The sequence below is a fragment of the Tenrec ecaudatus genome, chromosome 12 (genome assembly GCF_050624435.1).
Source record: "Tenrec ecaudatus isolate mTenEca1 chromosome 12, mTenEca1.hap1, whole genome shotgun sequence".
Lineage (NCBI taxonomy): Eukaryota > Metazoa > Chordata > Mammalia > Afrosoricida > Tenrecidae > Tenrec > Tenrec ecaudatus.
Window position 1 is genome coordinate 69,394,412 of NC_134541.1, and position 19,787 is coordinate 69,414,198.

Sequence of the window (19,787 nt, forward strand, 5' to 3'; positions counted from 1 at the left end):
TGTCCCCCACACATACCCCCAACACACACACACTCACCATGAGATGTTGGAAGAGCCAAGAACGCATTATATTGGTGGCATGCTTGGGCAAGACTCCTCGTTTGTTCTTGGACTTCTTATCCTCATTGTCCAGGAGGGAGGTGAGGTCAAGGTTAACCTTCAGGGCACGTGGAGAAAAAAGCAGCATCAGCAGCCTGGCAGGCCAGCATCAAGGGACCTGTTGCCATAGTGATGAAAGGTGTGCACTGCCATCCCCCTTTCCCAATTCACTCTAAGGACCCTGGGGAGGACACCTTTCTCTCTCACCCACACCAGCCTGTCAGAGAACAGAGATAGGCCTGGGGTTGGGAGAGAAATGGAGAAGGAAAAAAAGGGTGGAGGAGAAGCGAAGAAGAGAGGATATGGAGGAAATGGTCATGCAGAGGGTGTCGCAGATGTGAATTTACTGTAAACTACCTAACAGTTTCTGGCATTTATGTGGTACTTTACAGTATGCACAGCATCTTCTTATCCAGTCTGCAGGTTAGTAGGGATGTGTTTGTTGGTATGAAGTCCCCTTTTATTGGTAATAATGTAGGCTCAGAGAGGGTAGGCAACTTATGCAAGATCATAGAGATAATGTCAGGTCTCACGCCTCAGACTTTACACCTTTTTACTACACCGCATCTCCCTCTGGGGTGTACACGCTATGCAAATGCACCCCAAGGTACACGTGGCTAGGTCTGGAGACCAGAACTAGGGCATGGCCAGGATCCTGTGCGGTAGGTAGCCCCAGAAAGCAGTGCAATTCCAGGAGTTGATTAAACACGTTCTAGACCCACCTCCGGATCTGTGAAGTGAGGATGATGACACGTCTTAGAATCGTGAAGATTCAAAGAGTCAGTGTTTGTAAAGCACCTGGCAAATAATAAGGAATCATGACTCTTCTCCCCAGGGCCATGCACATGGACACACCTGGACACTCACCTGTGTGTTCTGGATCTGGATGGCTCCCTGGGGGATTGCTTGGGTGACCACCTGACCCTGGGAGGTTACCATGGTAACCGGCTGGTATAAGGCTCCACCTGAGGAGACAACCAGTTTTGGGGTCCCCTTCCATGGGGATGGGTAACAGTGAGGACGAGCAGGGGTACCAATCCACTAGAACTCGTATGACAAGACTCAACTATGGAGTTGTGGGTCGGGAAGTGTGTTCGTCACACTTGCACACGGTAGGTACTCAGTCTCTGATGGGGTGGACGGGAAGAAAACAGGGGGGCTGTCCAGAGCTGAGCACAAAATCACTAGTGGGAGACGGGGAATTCTCTAGCCTTCTCTGGTCTTTAGGGCCTCATGAGAATTTGTCCCAAATGGCTACACTCACTAGAATGGGGCTTTAAATTTACAGAACCCTTTAATCCAGAAAGTAAGCTATGAGCCTCCTCCCATCACAGCAGGGGGGCATCTCTCAATTCCCAAAATGCTTTGTGCAGTGCCTGTTCCCCCAACCCTTCAGGGCCACCCTTTCTTCTCCCAGGGCATTCCCCACATTCCCCAGCACCTTGTTCCCTGCACTGACCTGACACAACTTGTGAGTTGACAGTTGTCATGGCGATGTTGCCTTGCTGGAGCGCTGAGGCTGGGACCACAATCCCCTGGGGGTTATTGGAGACTCCAGACATGGAATTGGGAGAATTCTGCAGGAGGTCCTGGCAGTGAGGGAGGTGTGGTTTGGTGACAATGTCACTGGAGGCTTAGATGCTACAGCCCCAAATTCCTCTTCTCCCTTTTCCCTTTCCTGTCTTTCCTCTTTCCTCCTTTCTGTTCCTACCCGGGACCCAAATCCAGAAGACAATCCTCAGGGCTCCCCTAGGAACAGTGAGCAAGAAGGCTCAACATACAAAATAGTCAATGGCATTCACCTATGCACCTATTTCACTCACCTGAAATGGTTACTATGTACCCAGCCCTCGGTATTCCACAAGCCAGTGGTTCCCTACCTTGCTTACACCTGGCCATCTTTAATATTGATACCTTGACTCTTGCTTCAAAGTCTCTAACTGAATTGGCTAGGGGTGTCACTTGGGCTTGGGATTTTTAAAAGCCCCAAACAAGTTATTGAGTCGAATCTGACTTTCTGTGCTCTGTAAACCACCACCCACCCCACCCCACCCCCTCCTTTTTTTTTGTAAAATTGAAGATGAGGCCTCAGGTTAGGATAGAATTGGTCATAGAAGCAAAACTATGGTTAGGAGTAAGGTTTAGTTAGGATAGTGTTGGGTTTAGTGCTATGTTTAGGACTAATGTTAGGATTGTGACTAAGCTTAAAGTTAGGGTAAAGGCTAGGACAATGTTTAAAATTAGGGTGGGGTTAGCATTAGGGTTAAGGTTAGGAGGCTTAGGGTTGGAGTATTTGTTTTGTTTAAGGGTAGAATTAAGGCTGGGACTACAGCCATGGTTATGGGTTAGGGTTAAGACTAGGTATAGGGATAGTGTTAGGGGTGGAGTTGGGTTAGGGATAAAGTTAGGGCAATTTAAGGGGAAGGGTTAGGTTTAGGACTAGAATGAAGTCTAGGGTTAGTGGTAAGGTTATTATTAGCATTATTGTTAGAGCTAGGGTTAGATTTAGGCTTAAGTCTAGAGTTAGGTAGTATACAGATTAGGTTTAGGGGTAGAATTAGGTAAATGACCAGAGCTAGGGTTAGGGTCCTAGTTAGAGTCAGAGCTAAGATTAGGTTACGTTTTAGGATCAAGGCTATAGTCAGGGCTAGTCTAGGACTATGCTTAGATGTAGAATTAGGGTGTTAAGATTCAGGTGAACCTTACAGTTTGGATGAGGTGAGGGTTCATGTTAATGGTAGGGTTAAAATTAAGGAATAGATTTTTTGACTCCCCAATTTCAGAAAAGAAAGTTTTGTGATTTGAGTAAAAAGTTCCAGAGCATATTGGTCTTCAATTAAATAATTTATAAACATTTTGATTCATGACATTCCTATCCCCAAAGTTTCATACATACTTCCCACTGCCCACAGTGTTTACCATTTCCATTCACACCATCCTTGCATGGAGTGGTGGCAGAGAGGCAGTGCTGAGACCATGAGACAAGAGCTGGGGTCTCCGGGCTGATGGAATGAATAGAGCTGAATGTTTAGGGGCAGGAGGCTGGTTGGCAGAGTGAAGTGGCCTCTGGGCATTTATCAGCACTAAAGGGGTTTGTAACCCTTCTCTGGGTAGGGTAGAAGCCAAGGGCCCACATGGCTGAGACTGAGGACCAGAGAGAGAGATGTGCCTGCCGGCATGGCTGAGAAGCAGCACTGGAACCAAAAGAAGTGGATCCTTAACATTTCTGATCCTGACGTGTAACCTCTCAACTTCCTTAAAACCCCATAATTATGAGTATCGTCAATGAGTTCTACGTGGTGATTGCAATGAGTCTCGAACGTAGCAGAGAAGTGGTGCGATATGGCGAACACATGGATGTCAGAATAGGGTAAAGGATTGTCCCTGGGGATTGTCCCTGGGGATTGTCCCCGGGCTGCCGTGGAGTTGCATTCTCCTTCTCCCTCCGAAGTGCGGGGAGGTCAGACATGGCCTCCACGCCAACGTGGCAACCCGGTGCGCTCCTCTGTCTTCAGATATAAATTGGTAGCACATCTAAATACATCTATAGAAATAGCTTCTGTCTAATTTGTATGTACTTGTGGGTTTCATCCAATTCATCTTCCCGCAGCTATTCAGCTTGCACGTCCAACTTTGGATCCACTTACAGGCATGATTATTGCTGCAGGATTGCACAGCGTTTGACTCTGTTGTCCTTAACTCTGTGCTTCTCCCAGCATCTTCCTTTGCCTTCGTTGTTTTGTGATGAATCCAGGCCTCCTTCCCACCACCACTCCTTGCCTTCTTCTTGACCCAAGGAAAGGTGTGTCTATCCTCTAGCTCCTGATTTCCCCTCCCATCCCTGATAACATGCAGAGATTGTTTCTTTCTGTGTGTAAACCTTTTTTTTGGACTAAATAGTAGTGGTCTCATACAATATTTATCCTTTTGTAATTCACTAAGCATAATGCCTTCCTGGTTCATGCACAGTAGGATGTGTTGATGGGCATTCAGGTTGTTTCCATATTTTTGCTGTTTGTACATCGCCGCTGCGATGAACATGAGTGTGCATAGATCTGTTTGTGTCTTGGCCCTTATTTCTCTAGGCTGTATACATAGTAGTAAGATAACTGGATCATATATTTGCTTCTACACTGGTTGCACCAGCAGTGTATGAGAGGTCCTATTTCTCTACAACCTTTCTAGCTTTTATTTATTTAAACTTTGCTATTAATGATACGGTGAAGATGACATCTCACTATTGGTTGGATTTGTATCTCTCTAATGGCTGATAGTACTGGAGGCCAGCTGAGTGTCTTCTTTGGTGAAGCAGATGTTCACCACCTCTGCCCATTTACATCAAATGGTAAACCTCCTCCTCCTCCTCACCACCACCCCCCCCCCCAATCCGCAGGTTCTCTTTTCACGCTTTTTGGCAGAGGTTCTGATGCACATAAATGCTGATTTTGAGGAGGTGCTCCATAGGATTTCAATAATTGGTTTTTCAAAAAAAAAAAAAGGACACCAAACCTTTAATCTAAGGTGCCTCGTGGCTGACCTGAACCTCCAATTTTGTGTTTAGCAGTGAAATGCATTAACTCTTCACACCGCCAAACAAGTCCAGAAAAGTCCTCAGGTGACTCCAGTCTGCAGCCAGCGTTTCCTTGTCAGTACCTACTCAATCTTCAGATTCAATGGTCTCAGACTTGCCCTGCCCACCCCAACGCCTAGTCTCCATATAGCTGCGTCATCGCATTCATTACAGTGAGCTCCACGTACAAAGTGGACTCTGACCTATTATAGGTACCTGGCATGTGGTAAATGCAAAAATCTTTATTATATAGGAAAAATAGCTCCCTAGCCTCTACACCTCTTGGTTCCTAAAGGTCTAGCCTATGAGCCTCAATCTCAGCTGCCCTTTGGGGCTCCCAACACAGAGTACCCCGGAAGCAGCGTCAACCTGCTTCATTTTTGCAGTAGATAATCTTTGCTGTTTGATTTCACAGTAACCGAAGCAGCGAAGACTAGACTCTCTGCAGACCCGTCCAAGCACCTCATTTTAACGGTGGAGCAGGGAAGGCTTTGGACTTGTTGTTGAGAGACTCCTCATCTCAGAGGAAGTAGGGTCAGCCACAGGCCTCCAGGAAAGAACAGCGCCCTCCTCTCCCTTCCCCCTGCTCCTTGAGGACATCATTCCTGGGAACCTACACTCGATGGCTGAGTGCTAAGAGTTTGTGAGGTCGGAATGGGATGTAGTAGACGTTGGTGTCCATTGACTGCTTTGGAGAGAGCAAGAAAGGCATCACTGGGGGTGTGGAGGGAGGAGTTTTTGGAGGCCAGCCTTCTCTGTTTGGCCTGGTTTTCTTAGCTCCCCCCCCCCTCCTCTTTTCTCCTTTGAAAATAAGGAATGAACCAGCGGGGGCTGTCATTCTCCAGATGCAGACCCAGTTGCCTTCCTTTCTCAATTCCCATGATCCGATGCTGGAATCATAAAGCCCGAGCTGTAAAGACTTAGAATTGGGTTGTCAGTTCAGAAATATACTAAGTAGGTGGGGAAAGCAGGCCCATGACTTCCTAGCTCATGTCTCAGAACAACAAGAAGTTCGGGCCTTTAACCTTCAAGGATGTGTTAGGGATGGGGAGTAAGGAGAAGCTTGTGTTTGGAGACCATCTGGAGCCAATGACCGTCTACCTAGAGACCAAGCCAAATGTACTGCCATGAAGCCCATTCTGATTCATATCAACCCTACAGCAACCGAAAAATGAAAATGTCACAGCCCCAGGGGACAGACATGGAGCGGCACAACTTCTAAGAGTGGAAGTTGGCATCGGTTTATAAACCTCACTTAATTCAGCTGACTCAATCCCTCTCTGCATCTCCTCCAGAGCTGCCTGTTTCCCTCCTGGACTGTCCCTGGCAGTGTATTGGAGGGGTATTTCTTTGGAATTAGCACCTCTAGGGGAACTGGAGTCAGGCTGCTCTCCTCTTACCCAACTGGTGACTAGAGCCCTTTGGTGTAGCTTCTCAGGGCAGTGCACGAGGAGGGGGAGGTCTAGCTTCTCTTCTTGGCTCACATCTGCTGCTGTGACCTTGGACAAGCCAGGGTGGCTCTTGCCTTCACTCCCTCTTGCCGGGCTTCCAGGAGCGCCTCCAGTCAGTAAGCTTTGCTCCTTGAGTAGAGTTCAAGGCCTTCCTACTCATGCAGGTAGGTTGAAGCCTGCCTTTCAGAAGTATGAAACTAGAAGGGCTCTTCTAACCCAACTTCCCACTGTACAGAGAAGGAACAGATACTTAGAGAACTAAGTGGCTTCCCCAAGGTCACTTAGCAGCCACCGAACCAGAACACAGGGCTCCACTCGGAAAACATTGAACCACCCGCTACTTTGCGTCAGGCCCTGGGCTGCATGGTGCTTCCTCAGTTTTCTGCATTTCTTTCTGTACACCCTATACAAAGAGCATCACACAACCAAAAAACCCAAACTCACTGCCATCAAGTAATGCTAACTCCTAGTGACCCTACCGGACAGGGTAGAAATTCCCACGTGAGTTTCCAAGACTGTAACTATTTACGGGTGCAGAAAGTCCCATCTTTCTCTAGGGGAGGCACCGGTGGCTTCAAACAGCTGACCCTTCAGGTAGCAGCCCAATGAGTAACCACTAGGCTACCAAGGTTCCTAGAGTACCATAAGGGTTTAGCAAATAGTTACTGACAGCGAAGTGCACAGACAAAACCAGCTCCAACCTAGAATATAGAGGCAATGTTGACATCAGAGGTGAGAGATCCAGTTTGGGAACCAGCAAATCATGTCTCTTACTTTGGCCTTGTTCCATTAATTGATATGATGTGTGACATTCATGACATTCATGTATGACATTCATCCTGACATTCGCGAACTCTCAAGCCTACGGTTTCAGGTATGAATTTGCCCCAATGCTGAGTTTCCCATCGTACCTACCTCCCGGCCAGTTGCTCTCACAGGATGTAAGCTAGTACTAAGGTCATTTGAAGCGGAGGCAAGCGTGGAAGGTACATTTAAAAGGGTGCCCCACACCATTCACAGAAAAACCAATGGAAGTGACTTTCTAATAATCTCTTTTTTGGCATCAAACCCTGGCACTCCGTCTTTTTCTAAGGATCTTCAAGAAGCCCGGGCATAAAAAGTTGCCCCAGTCTTTCTTTAGTCCAAAAAGGTTAGGAAACCACAAAGCCAGCCAGAAAAATAAATTTAAAACTGTGTCTTTTGGGATCTTACCAGCACACCGTTTTACTGGCCAAAGGCAAAGAGGTGAACTATCACCTGGTATTTCATCTGCTTCTTCAAACTCTACCTTGTGGCTTGGGCAGCCTCCAGGCCTGCTCGCCCAGTTTGAATAACTAAGACATTGAATCAGACCTGTGTCTCTCTTAGCAGTCCCCCTGCTCCGAGTCTTGGGTTGTCCAATGAATCCTGATGGGGAGGTGCTGAGAGGCAGCTGAGTCATGCCAGCAAAGAAATGGGATGGGAAACCTCAGAGGGAGCGACTTGACCTTGGCAGGTGCGGGCCAAGCCTTCACTGGGACAAGAAGGAGAAAGTGAAATCTTGGTTTCCTGAGACCCAGGGAAATGATATTTGCCCCTTACATTTGTAAACACGAACTTGATTAGTGGTTCATAAAACTGTCTAAGTATTAGGGGCACTGGGGTATTTTTAAGCTACAGATCCTCAGAACCACTGCATAAGACACTCGGGAATCTGTTTTTAAGCAGCTCCCTCCGATGATCTCAAAGATCAGAAATGGAAAATTCTGAAAATGAATTTCCATGCACACTGAATACTGTTGAACGTTTTTTTTCACTCTTCTATTTCATTTTCATCTCACAACAGTCTGTTATGGGGTCAACATGAGAATTCCATTTGCTTGAACAAGAACTGAAGTCTAGCCAGCTGAAGTGGCTTGCCAGGGTCAAACAGCTGGGCCTCTGACGCCAGTCTCCTGCCTCTGATTGCAGAATGGATGCCACTGAGAACACACGCTGGCGGTCAAAGCCAGACCCCAGGGTGAGCACAAGGGCCTGGTATGTCTAGGTTTTGATTCACTCTCTGGTTTCGTTCTGCCCTCACGATTGCGCTCTGCTTGAGCCCATTGTTTCCCCCACTGTGTCAATCCATCTCAATGAGAGGCGTCCTCCTTGGTACGGACTCTACCAAGCACGGAGTCCTCTTCCAGGTCCTGGTCCCTCCTGAGAACATGTCTAAAGTACGGGTCACATCTCAAACACTCCCTGCCATCAAGTTGATGCCAACTCATAGTGATTGTATAAGACAGGGTAAAACTGGCCCTGCGGGTTTCCAGGACTGTAACTCTTTACAGGAGTTGAAAGCTTCATCTTTCTCCTGTGCACCCGTGGGTGGTTTCAAACTGCTGACCTGTGGTTAACTGTCCGAGTAACCACTACATCACCACATGTGACACCCAATAAATTATTTCCCACTTCCTTTCTTCCTCGGAAAAGGTCACTTCACTAGAGAGAGGTACTCAGAAACTCACTTACTACCATTAGTCAATGTTGACTCATCACGACCCCCTGTGGGTTTCTGAAACCATAACTGTTTATAGGAGTAGAAAACCCAGTCTTTTCTCCCATGGGGCAGCTGGTGGTTTCAAACCACCAACCATGGAGATCACAGTCCAACGCCATAACCACTATACTACCAGGGCTCTTACTTAGAAAGAGGCACAGCCAGGATTTAAAACATGTCCCCAAAGTCTGAGCACTCCCTGTATTCTTTATTTAGTCACAAGATATTGAATTAGGGCTCTACCCCCATTTGTGGTAGTACAAAGCTCCAGACATACCTTTCTTTCCTCCTTTCCTGCCCAGGATACCCCCAGGCTAATATCAAGCCCCAGAATTCTAAGTTGGGGTTTCAGTCTTAGACTTGCTTCATGATGTGAATTTGCAGCGATCTCTAGTGAAGTTTTAGTCTCTGGATCGGAAGCATGTAGACAGTAGGCTCTTGTCCCTGGGAAGAGTCTCCAGACCAGTCTCTGGAGGGAGCTACAGTGGCAGCAGGGAAATACCTTGGGAGAAGCTTGTTGGCTGACAACACAGCGTGACTACCTTCTCCACAGCTTCCCTGGGGCTTATTCCATTCCAGACATGGTGGATGAAGCCCTGGCTAGACCCTGATAAAGCTGTCGTCTTCCAGGCTCCTCAGCACTTAGAAGGAGGGGGAGAAGCAGCCCTGGCATAGTGTTAGTGATATTTTTCAATAGCCAAGTCTCAAGTTGGATTGCCCAGGAACCAGAAATGGAGAGAAGGCTATCCAGCTAACATCTCTTTGTCGAGTTTACCAGGGACATGGTAATGCTGCCTGGAATCATCTGGAAACTGCCAGGAGCCAGGGACTCTTGGGTGATTCCTGGTTTCTCTAGTGGAGCCATTCTATCCAGACTGAGCACTGAAGGGGCCCTTGGGAAGTTTTGCTTTCTAGTAGTACCCAGGGAAATAGGCCCCAAAGCAGAAAAAGGCCACAGGCCATTTTATCGGCATAGACCAAGTAACAGAGGTATCAGATGAAAACTAAGAAGGTGGTTTCCAAAGTCATGTCCAGAAACTGCTTCGTGCCTGTTCCTTGAGAAACAGAGAGGCAAGGAGCCTCTTTGGAGGTGACAGAGCAGGTTGAAATGGCAGGGAACTGAGAGCTTATGACTCCTAGACAACCCACCCTGTCCCTTATTGTTGCCCCCCCTCCCCACTGCCCCACTGCAATGAAACCATCTATGTCAAAGAAGTCTTCATTTGGATCCCAGTGGCCACTGTATGCATTTCACCCCAAACTTCAGATTAAGAAGGCAAAAGAGATGACTTTTTCAATAGGAAAGACCTTACTGAGGAAAGGGAATGGTCCTTTCAGAGGGAGGGTTAGATAGAACAGCCATGAATGGTGATGATTGCAGAGGCAGACATTGCGGCCTGACAGCCGTCTTGGAAGAGTTATAGCCTGTTTTTGTGCATCATCATTCTTCATTGTTAATCAACCAAAGGCTTAAGTGGCCGGGGAGGCTTCATTTTCCCCAAAGGGAGAAATCCCTGGAATACCCAGAGCTGGGACAACGAAATGAAAGGGAAACGAAACTCCTTTTAGACTCTTCTAAGGCAGGTGAGAGTTTTCTCTTACTACGATGGTTGTGAGACAGGGGAATGGACTGGATGACTTTGCACAGGGCTCTCCTAAGGTGAATCTTTGAAAGCCCATGTCCCGGAAGCTGGGGGGAGTGTTGAGCCTTACCCCAGCTGTCGGCCATTCATCTTCAGGCCGCTAGGGGTCTCTGCTAACCCATCAGCTCGGATCACTTACCCATCTCCCCTGTGCTTTCCAGCAGGAGGTGGGCTTGGCGGCTGATTTCCTTTCGTTCTGGTGGGTGGGGTGATTCTGAGTGCCTCACTTCCGCTTGGAAGCCTGTGCGGATCTAGTCTGAGATTGGCCCTGGCCCATCCTCCTGACTCCTTCAAGGCTTCCTGTCTATTTCACACACTGGACACAGAGCCCACCAGTGACCTTAAGCACATTTCTTCTCTCCCTAGCTCAACTGAAGGGCTTTAGAGGGACCGGGAGATCTTTCTATGGTTTTCTTTCAAACTGTCAACTAGTTTTTGGTGCCAGGTACGTAATCACTGTGTGAACTGAGTGGACAGGGGCTTTGGTCTGGTACGCCAGGCTCTTGTATGTTAATTTAGGAAAATGAAGAGGTGGCCCTGTCCCCAGATACCCCGTTCCAGGCACTTCCCTCTATTTTAGCAGAGTCTTAGGTGCGGGAAAGCTGGGTTCTTAAAATGGCAGTAGCCAAACACATGTAAATGAGTCACCTAATCCCATTTGTCCCTGTTCTACACTTACTGGGGGCTTTGGTCTCAAGGGAAAGGCACTTCTGGCCTGTGGGACCAGCAACAGCTGTTGCTCTTAAGGAACAGACTTTCTTGAAGAAGAGAATCACTCAGGTTTCACTTGCCTGGTGGGAAGGGTGACCTTTTGAGTCTGCTGGCCCCTAAGCTGGAGGGGGCTGGGGGTAGGGTGGGTTTGGAACTAACTGGCAGAGGAACAGCTTTGATGCTTATGACAGGAACCAGGTGGTGTGAGTCCCTGGACTCAGCTTCTGGGCCCCATTTTGGCTCGGAAGCATCAACTTTCCATTCAAGTGACAATCCTCTACGCCAGTTCGCTCCACCTCCCTACTCCGTCCTGCTTTGAAGCTCAGTAGTCCTATCTTTAGGTTGCTTGACCACTGGGCAGAAGCTCCAGCAATCTGGCTTGAGTGACTGACTCCAGCCAGAGCGTCTACCAGCTGAAGCACTGCAGCTAGCATGCTAAGCCAGAACCCAGACCCTCAGAATTATGTGCAGTCCTGCCTCTCGTCTTTCTACTTTGCAATCTATCGCCAAACTCCAACTCTTGCCTCCCAACAACTCCCCGCTCTCCAATCACACAGGGTGGTGAGGAGAAGTGTCTCTGCGGCGGTGGGTTTGGCTTCTCTGGAAACACTTGACTGATGTTGGGGTCATTCTCCGTTTGCTGACCTCCTAGGTATAGTGTTCCTCTGCTTCTTTCTCCCGAAGCCTCTCACCCCCAAAGGAACAAGATTAGTGAAAGGAACATCGTCTGTAAGGCAACCGATTGTGTGTGGTCTTCAGTCCGTGTGTCAGTTTCTCTTTCGTTGAGTGTACGATGGAGAAAAGAACGTACACGTTGCCGCCAGTGTGTGCTTGTGAAGAAACCCAGGAGACTATGAGCAAGACACCCGTCTGAGACTGTAGAGGAGCTCCATACATGTGACTTCCAACCTTTCCGGTCAGTTCTTCTTCCAGGTTTGCATACGATGCAGACACTCCATTGACTTGTCGCCTACGCTTGCCCCTGTATTAGTGCTTCAGTGCTGAGCATCAAACTTGCACGAGGCTCTGGATAACTCTGAAAGCCAAACATCCATTTGCAGGTGCATGAAGGCTCCATTGACTTCCTTTGGACCATTAATCAGGAATGTGAACAGCCGTACCCTGAGGCAAAATGTCAGGGGATTATATCTGCCCCTCTAGGCAGCCTCCTTCAGGGGCTTGTCGGGGTGTGTCCCTGATGGAGACTGTCATATTGGGGTCCTATAGCGCCTTAGGAGCTGATGATTCCAATGGCAGCAAGCTTTTGGAATTTATGTACATATAATATTCATCATGCACCGCAGCCCCGTTTGTGGCTGCCCAGATCGTCCTGTGTTGGGGTGCTCCCATCTCCAGCAGTGGGGAACAGGCAAGACTTCTTCTGTCCCACGTGCATCAGTACTTCCTGGTGAAACAGAATGCCTCTTCTCTACTCGCATAGTAGAAACTGAGCTTCTATTACCAACGATCCTTTGCATTATCAGTGTCCAACTTTGAAGAATATTTTTCAGCAATTAAAAAAAAAGTTAACCTAACTGAGGCAGTTTAAAATCATGTATCTACTTTTGAATGTGTGTACTGTCCTGAGGATGATGTACACGTGTCTGTCTTTGTTACAGGAGATATCAGAAGGGAAGGCAGGCAGCGTGGGACCTGATAGCCTGTTAGAGCTTGGGTGTCTCACCTTCAAACAAAATGCACTCACCTTGGATGAAAACTTTGCCTACATTTGGCTAGTAATGATGATGGGAGGCCTAAGGACTTCTCTTCCAACCTTTAGAACATTCTTTTTTTGACTTTTCCCCCTGATGTCATTAAACAACTGCCTTTGGGATCTTTAATTACACAGTTCTTTCAAAGAATGCAATATAGAAACTATAGGAAAGTATTGCTACTACAGAGCATGTTTCATTCAAGGAAGGAAAAAGAAAGATGATTTTAAAGGAAAAATTACTTTTTCTACTTTGCTTAGCCTGAGGTCCTTCAGCTATGCAACTACCTAGGGTCAATGCTAGTGGCCTGGGCCTTGTGGGGGTAGTGGTTACGTGTTGGGCTGCTAACTGCAAGGGTTGGCTGTTTGAAACCACCAGCCACTCCGTAGGCGAAAAACCGGGCTTTCTATTCCAGTACAGAGTTGCAGTCTCAGACACTCACAGGGGTAGTTCTACCCTGCCCTTGAGGGTTTCTAAGAGCCACTGATTTGATGGTTTGGGTGAATTTATTTAGAAATTGCCCAGTAGCACAGTGAGGCAAGTGCTAGGCTGCTACCCAAAATGTCAGCCAAGCCAACTAGAAATCCTGTCTTTTTTCTGTGACTGGTGGTTTCAAACTGCTGGCCTTATGGTTAGTGGTCCAACTTGTAACCACTACACAAAATATTGGTAGTTCAAGCCAAACTAACACACACACACACACACACACACACACACACACACACACACGCATACACACACACGCACACACACCAGCCAACCTATTTCCCTTGAGTTTTACAATCTCAGAAACCCTGTAAAGCAGTTTCTATTCTGTTCTATGAGTCAGAATTGACTCAATGACCACGTTTAATTAAAAAAAATAGACATGTTAAAACAATCTGAGAGCTAAATTTTGATAAAATAAGTAAGGAAAAATACTTAAAAAGATTAAAATTTATTTCATCAGTGTCTTATATATTATTTTAAGATCTTTAAGTACCTTGCTGATACTAAAATTGAGTTAACAAATGTTTGCATTAATTTGAAGTTACATATCTTTCTTGAGAGAAAAGATATGTCAATATTCCAGTCTACTTAATAGTGTGATTATTTTTCCTTATTTAAAGAGCTAATAAGATATTCAGTAAAACAATGTTAAAGAATTCATTAATGATAAATTTATTTGATATAGGCAAAATTTTACTTATCTAACAGTCTAAAAATTTAAGTTTTTATGGTGAGAATTGGTGTTTTTAAACATTAACAAAGAATTGAGCTTCATGCCATCAAAATAACATTTTTTTCTGATTACTAGTTTGAAAATCTAACTCATTCTTTGAATAGTGTACATACAGGTGAAGAGTAGATTCCATTTACCAAACCATACAGTCTTCAAAAAAGACAGATGTTCAGGTATAATTTCTCAGATTATAAATTCCAGCCAAGTCAAAGCTTCATGGGAAGTATTGTAACCAATGGTGGGATTCGGCCAGTTTGGCAGAACTGATACCTAAATTGTGTTGTTTGGCAAACCGCTTGTTAAAATGGCACTTGCCACACCAGCCTGTGTGATTGTGAGATGTTGACGGGATCAGGTATCAGGCATCAAAGGCCCAGAACAAAAGAATCATGCCAATGTGAATGGGGGTGGAGGGGAGTGCGAAGTGGAGGCCCAAAACGAATCTGTGGGCAATTGGACATCCCCATACAGAAGGGTCGCTGGGAGAAGACAGGCCAGCCAGGGTGCTGTATAGCACTGATGAAACACACACCTTTCCTCTGGTTTTTAATGCTTCCTCTGGTTTTAACATGACCTCAATTCTACCTTACCAATCTGGCTAGACCAGAGTATGTACATGGATACAGATAAGAGCTGGAAACACTGGGAACACAGGACGGATAAACTCCTTGGGACCAACATTGAGAGTAGCCATACCAGGAGGATAAGGGGAAGGTGGGGGAGAAAGGAGGTACCGATCACAATGACCTACCTATAACCCCCTCCCAGGGGGATGGACAACAGATAAGGGGGTAAAGGGAGACATAGGACAATGCAAGACATGGAAAAAAATAATAATAATTTATAAATTATCAAGGTTTCATGAGGGAGGAAGGGAGGGAAGGAGAGGGAGGGGAAAATGAGGAGCTGATAGCAAGGGCTAAAGTAGTAAGAAAATGTTTTAAAAATGATCATGGCAACAAATGTACTTGACACAATGGATGTATGTACGGATTGTAATAAGAGTTGTACAAGCCCCCAATAAAATGACATTTTAAAAAAAATAGTGTTTGTAACCAGGGTTCTAAGATGGGTGGCTGGGAAGTTGCCCAATGTGGAAATCACAAATTTATACTCCTTAATCTTAAAATTTTTTAATTATTAAATTTTTCCCTTACTCTTGTTTTTAAACCTTCCTCTGTGCAACAGCGTATTCTGCGCGCCCACAGTAATGTCCATTTTACCCACAGGAATGAAAAGCCAGACAGAACTATGCTGCCAATACTTCTTATCCATTTAAAATACTCATTATACTTTTGATGAAGCACTACTTTTTTATTTCTTTGAGTTTGTTACTTCAGTAAACAAACATGTAATGCAAACAGAAAAAAATGCCAACCAACCAGAGGGTGACACGCTGCCATTGCTTTGTGTTATGTCTCAAATTCTCAGGAGATGAGTGAGCTATGTAATTCCTGCAAGTGTTCAAAGGGCTAAAAATATTGTCACAGTAGTTGTCAGTTCAGCAGAGAAGGATTTTTTAAGGATGAACATAATATGTTCAGAGAAGTTGCCTGTTTCTAATCCTTCAAACACAATGACTACTGTCTAGTTGGCCCACCTTTAAGGAAAGAATATTGCAAGTGAGGCTGCCCATCAAGAACTAATGTGGAAATAGCTTAAAGAACACTTTTATTCTTTTTTTCAGGTATTATTTAATATTCTTCATTAATATTTTAAAACTGTTAAAACAATCTAGTTTTGTGTACCATTTTATTGTTCTTATTTAAGTATTAAGTATATGAAATAATAAACTATCTTTTAGTATATTGTTTTTTAATACTTGAAATGGTCACCAGGGCAGCGAACCAGTTGTTAAATTATTTGAATCCCGTCACTGCATGTAACCTAGACTTACTTCCTGTTTTGTGGATAGGCTACTGCAGGGCATGTTTGCTTTGCTCTTCACCCGAGCTTTACGGAATTATTATAACTTTATGCATTGCTCTAAGACCCTTACTATCTTATATGATGGTTATATAACGTGAACATATATATCTTGTGATAATTTTTACTTAGTATGTTCTAATTTTAGTTGCTAACATATCCTTTAAACCTATCTGCTCACCTACAGATTTAATTTTTACTTTTAACATTGTGATGCCTTTTCAGATTGGTACACCTTTGCAGTATGCTTCCTTGAGGAAAGGTGTGATTCACATAGTAAGCTATTGAAAATGTAGCATTTGGGAGCAGCAAAACGCATGGAATGCCTTGGTGTTTTCTAGGGACTGCACTCATGGTGAAGGAAGACCATGCTGGCAATAGTTAAAAGATATAACATGGGGTGAAAAGCTAGAAAGAAGACACAATGACTGGAAGTAAGCTTTGATTTTGGTTTTTTTTCCCAAGCAGGAAAAAGGAAGCGGATTTGTCTGAAGGCAGACTGTGCCGGTGTACCAGATGTGGAAGCTAGTAGAGACCCACTTGAGAGTGCCTGAAGGTTTGAGGGGAAGTGAAGTTTACTTACTGTAGTTGAGGATCACACACACACACACACACACACACACACGCTGATATGAAAAATATCTTGAAAATACAAGAAATACTAAACTGTTTTGGAGCTTTTATAATATTAGATAAATTTTGGTAGATTTATTAAGAAGAGAGACAAAGACGGGTGACTCATTCACCTTAAAGTACTACGTACTTGTGAGAAGAATTGGGTTTTAAGATCTTTCTTTGGTCCAGTGTTCTTTCTGACTTTTAATGAACACTTTTGGGCCTTGCATTGGTACAGACCGTTCCCAATGAGGTCTTTAAGTTAAAAATCACTTTGAATTAATCATGGCCATATCAAGTTTTGTCATTTACAGATAAGCTTTTGCTTTGCTGATCTGTTTTTACCAAAAAATTTCCTATTAAAAATAGACTGTATTGGACTTTTATGAAAAGTACTAATATCCTGAGTTTGAAGCCCACCAGTCTAAATCTAGATTTCCATATCTATGGAAGGTGATGAATTCATGAGAGACAACTGGCCCCACATTTTCAAGAACTGAAATTAACCACTAAGTAGATCTATTTAAGTTTTGTATCTGGGACATTGTGGGAGTTTTAAGAGTATTCTCTGTATATAAATAACACTTTTCTCATTTCTTTCAAATTGTTTAATTTATGGATTTAAATATCATGACCTTTAAATCAGAAGTTTCTATGAGCAAATTTAACAAATTCATAAAAACCATGCTAGAGAAGCTAATGAGATTTGAGTTATTGGTTATAGAGTAAAATAACATAAGATTTCTGCCAAGTTCCAGAGAACTTTGTATCTTGTCTTAATAGATGAACATAGCTGGGTCCATATTCCTGTCCTTGCTCATATACAGCCAGAGGTTTTTACAGGATTAGCTGCTATGTATGTTTTTAAAGTATAGACAAATACTTCAGGGTCCCTGTTATTCTTGAAATGGAGACTTTCAGGCCTTGGTCTTGCAAGAAAATTTCATTTCAAACACTTGGCCTAATACTGTTTGAAGTAGTTCATTGTGCCAATCTGACTGATAAACACATGTGAGGTTAATTGAAGGGTGGAGGGATAAATGGCTTGGTGAGCCTCGTCTTTCTAGTTCTCGGGTCTCTTGCTTTTTGATGGTTGGACCAGGGTACAGCTGCCTTAACCAGTTCCCTGCTTTAGCTGGCAAGGTTCACTTCCTGCAGGACATCCCTGAGGAGAAGCCACATGGACCTACCCCGATGCAGTCCTGGGTGCTGGAGCAGCTGTGTGGAGAGCCCTGCCAGCGCTGAGATGTTTACACATTCACTGACTCGGCTTTCCTCCTGCAGTTGGCATCATTGCGTGTGTTTTGTGAGATGGAGGAGGACTTTGTGGATTGTTGTTGGACATATGAGTTAATGTTGGACTTGTGGGTTTGGCCAGCACTGGGTTGGGATGTTTCCTTGATGTGCACTTAACCTTTATATAACACTTTCTCTTATACATGAGTTTCTGTGAATTTGTTTCTCTAATGTATCCAGACTAACACACTGTTGTCAACATTTTCATTGTACTTCTGGATTTCATGGAAGTTGAGATAACCCACACAAATGATTTGCTCCTAAGTGTTCTTTTTAAACACTTGATCTTAAAAACAATAACTGGTGCCTAAATGCCATTTTGAGTTTGAACAATAATCCAGAGAACCTAGTAGGTCACTTTGCTCTGAGTATTGAAGAATTCTATCGGTATAAAGGAACAGATTCCAAGGAAAAAGAAAATCAAACCAGTCAATTTGCATTTAGGGTAGATCGGTAATCATTTAATCTGATCGCCCAGCCATTGTACGATGTGCCTGATAGTCCCTTTGTCACTCCTTTGTTTGTACATCTTAAAAACAAGTTCTTCGCAGGAGGCATCACCTCCGCTAAGGTCAGTTTTTTGTTTCAGGTAAGTGGAAGAGGATCCAGTTGTCCCCATAGTTTAGCACTGTCTCACAACGTTCTAATTCAATAGACACTCTAGGGGCGGGGTGCTATCTCTCAGAGAGAGTGATTTCCGTTCTCTGGTGGGGAAACTAGGGAAGGGCAGTCTGCCCTTGGGGAACATGCTGACTATCATTCGGATAGTTCCCCAGCGGGAGACTCTGCTCTCTATTATGCTGTTCATCAAACATTTTGGACCAGGATTCTTTTTGCCTTGGGTGATGTCAGCCTCATGCTGTAGGCTACCAGAATCTTCAATTTCACCTTTGCAAGGTGTCGCAAAGTCACATAAGAAGGACAAGATGTGGACATTCTACCAAGTGAACTGGGCTTTACTTTGAACATTAAAAACAAACAAACTGAAATAGTCCATTGAACTTAAAGCTGAGATACTTAAGTGTAAGGAGAAGCAAATGATGGCGGTCCCAAGGTCATGAACTTGGAAGCCATTGGATTTTTTCACATTTCTATTGCTTTTGAGGTTGCCTAATAATTGGCAACTTGAAACTATCATGTATTTGATATTGTCATATTATCTTTGCTTTTTGTGACATGCCTTAGTCACAAGACACGTCACAAGGAGACATGTAACTTTGCCGTTAGTGAACGAATGTCATTGAAATTTGGTTGTGCTTAAACCCCATCATTTTCTTAAGCAGTGTCCTGTCACCAATGTTTTAAAATTGGTATAAGTGAACCTTCCACTTATTTTAGTCTAAATAGCTTTGATACACACACATATTTATATGAAAAAATATCTATGTATACATGCTGCTGGGTTGTTGTTAGGTGCCATCAAATCAGTTCTGACTCATAGTGACACTATGCACAACAGGACAAAACACTGTCCAGTCCTGCGCCAGCCCCACAATCGCCGTTGAGCCGTTGCTGCAGCCACTGTGTCCCTCAATCTCATTGAGGGTCTTAGCCTTTTTGCTAACCTTCGGCTTTACCAAACACGTTGTCCTTTTCCTGGGACTGGTCTCTCTTGATGACATGTCCAAAGTACAGGGGATAACATTTCACGGTCTTCACTCCTAAGAAGCATTTCAGCTACACTTCTCTCAAGCCAGATCCATTTGTTCTTTTGGCAGCCTGTGATATTCTCAATATTCTTCACCATCATTGTGATTCAAATGCATCCATTCTTCTTCAGTCTTCCTTGTTCAATGTCCAACTTTCACAGGCATGTGAGGCAACTGAAAGCACCATGGCTCGGGTCCTCACCTGCACCTGCACCTTAGGCCTCAAAGTGACATTCTTGCCTTTCACTCCAAAGGGGGCTTATGCAGCAGAGTGTCCAGTGTAAGGTGCTGTTTGATCTCTTGACTGCTGTTTCCATCGGGAGGATCCAAGCAGGAGGAAATCTTTGACAACTTCAGTTTTTTGTCCACTAA

At 44.7% G+C, this 19,787-nt stretch overlaps 1 protein-coding gene across 2 annotated transcripts in view; it reads right to left on the bottom strand.

Moving 5' to 3' along the window:
- The window catches only part of PKNOX2 (PBX/knotted 1 homeobox 2), a 428,541-nt gene that overhangs the window by 27,857 nt on the left and 380,897 nt on the right, over nucleotides 1–19,787 (bottom strand). For both annotated transcript variants that reach the window (XM_075564126.1, XM_075564127.1), the window contains 3 exons: nucleotides 1,559–1,688; nucleotides 967–1,064; nucleotides 38–157 (listed from right to left, as the gene is read on the bottom strand). In XM_075564126.1, the coding sequence (XP_075420241.1) occupies nucleotides 38–157; nucleotides 967–1,064; nucleotides 1,559–1,688 (348 nt within the window). The remainder of the gene's footprint in view (nucleotides 1–37; nucleotides 158–966; nucleotides 1,065–1,558; nucleotides 1,689–19,787) is intronic.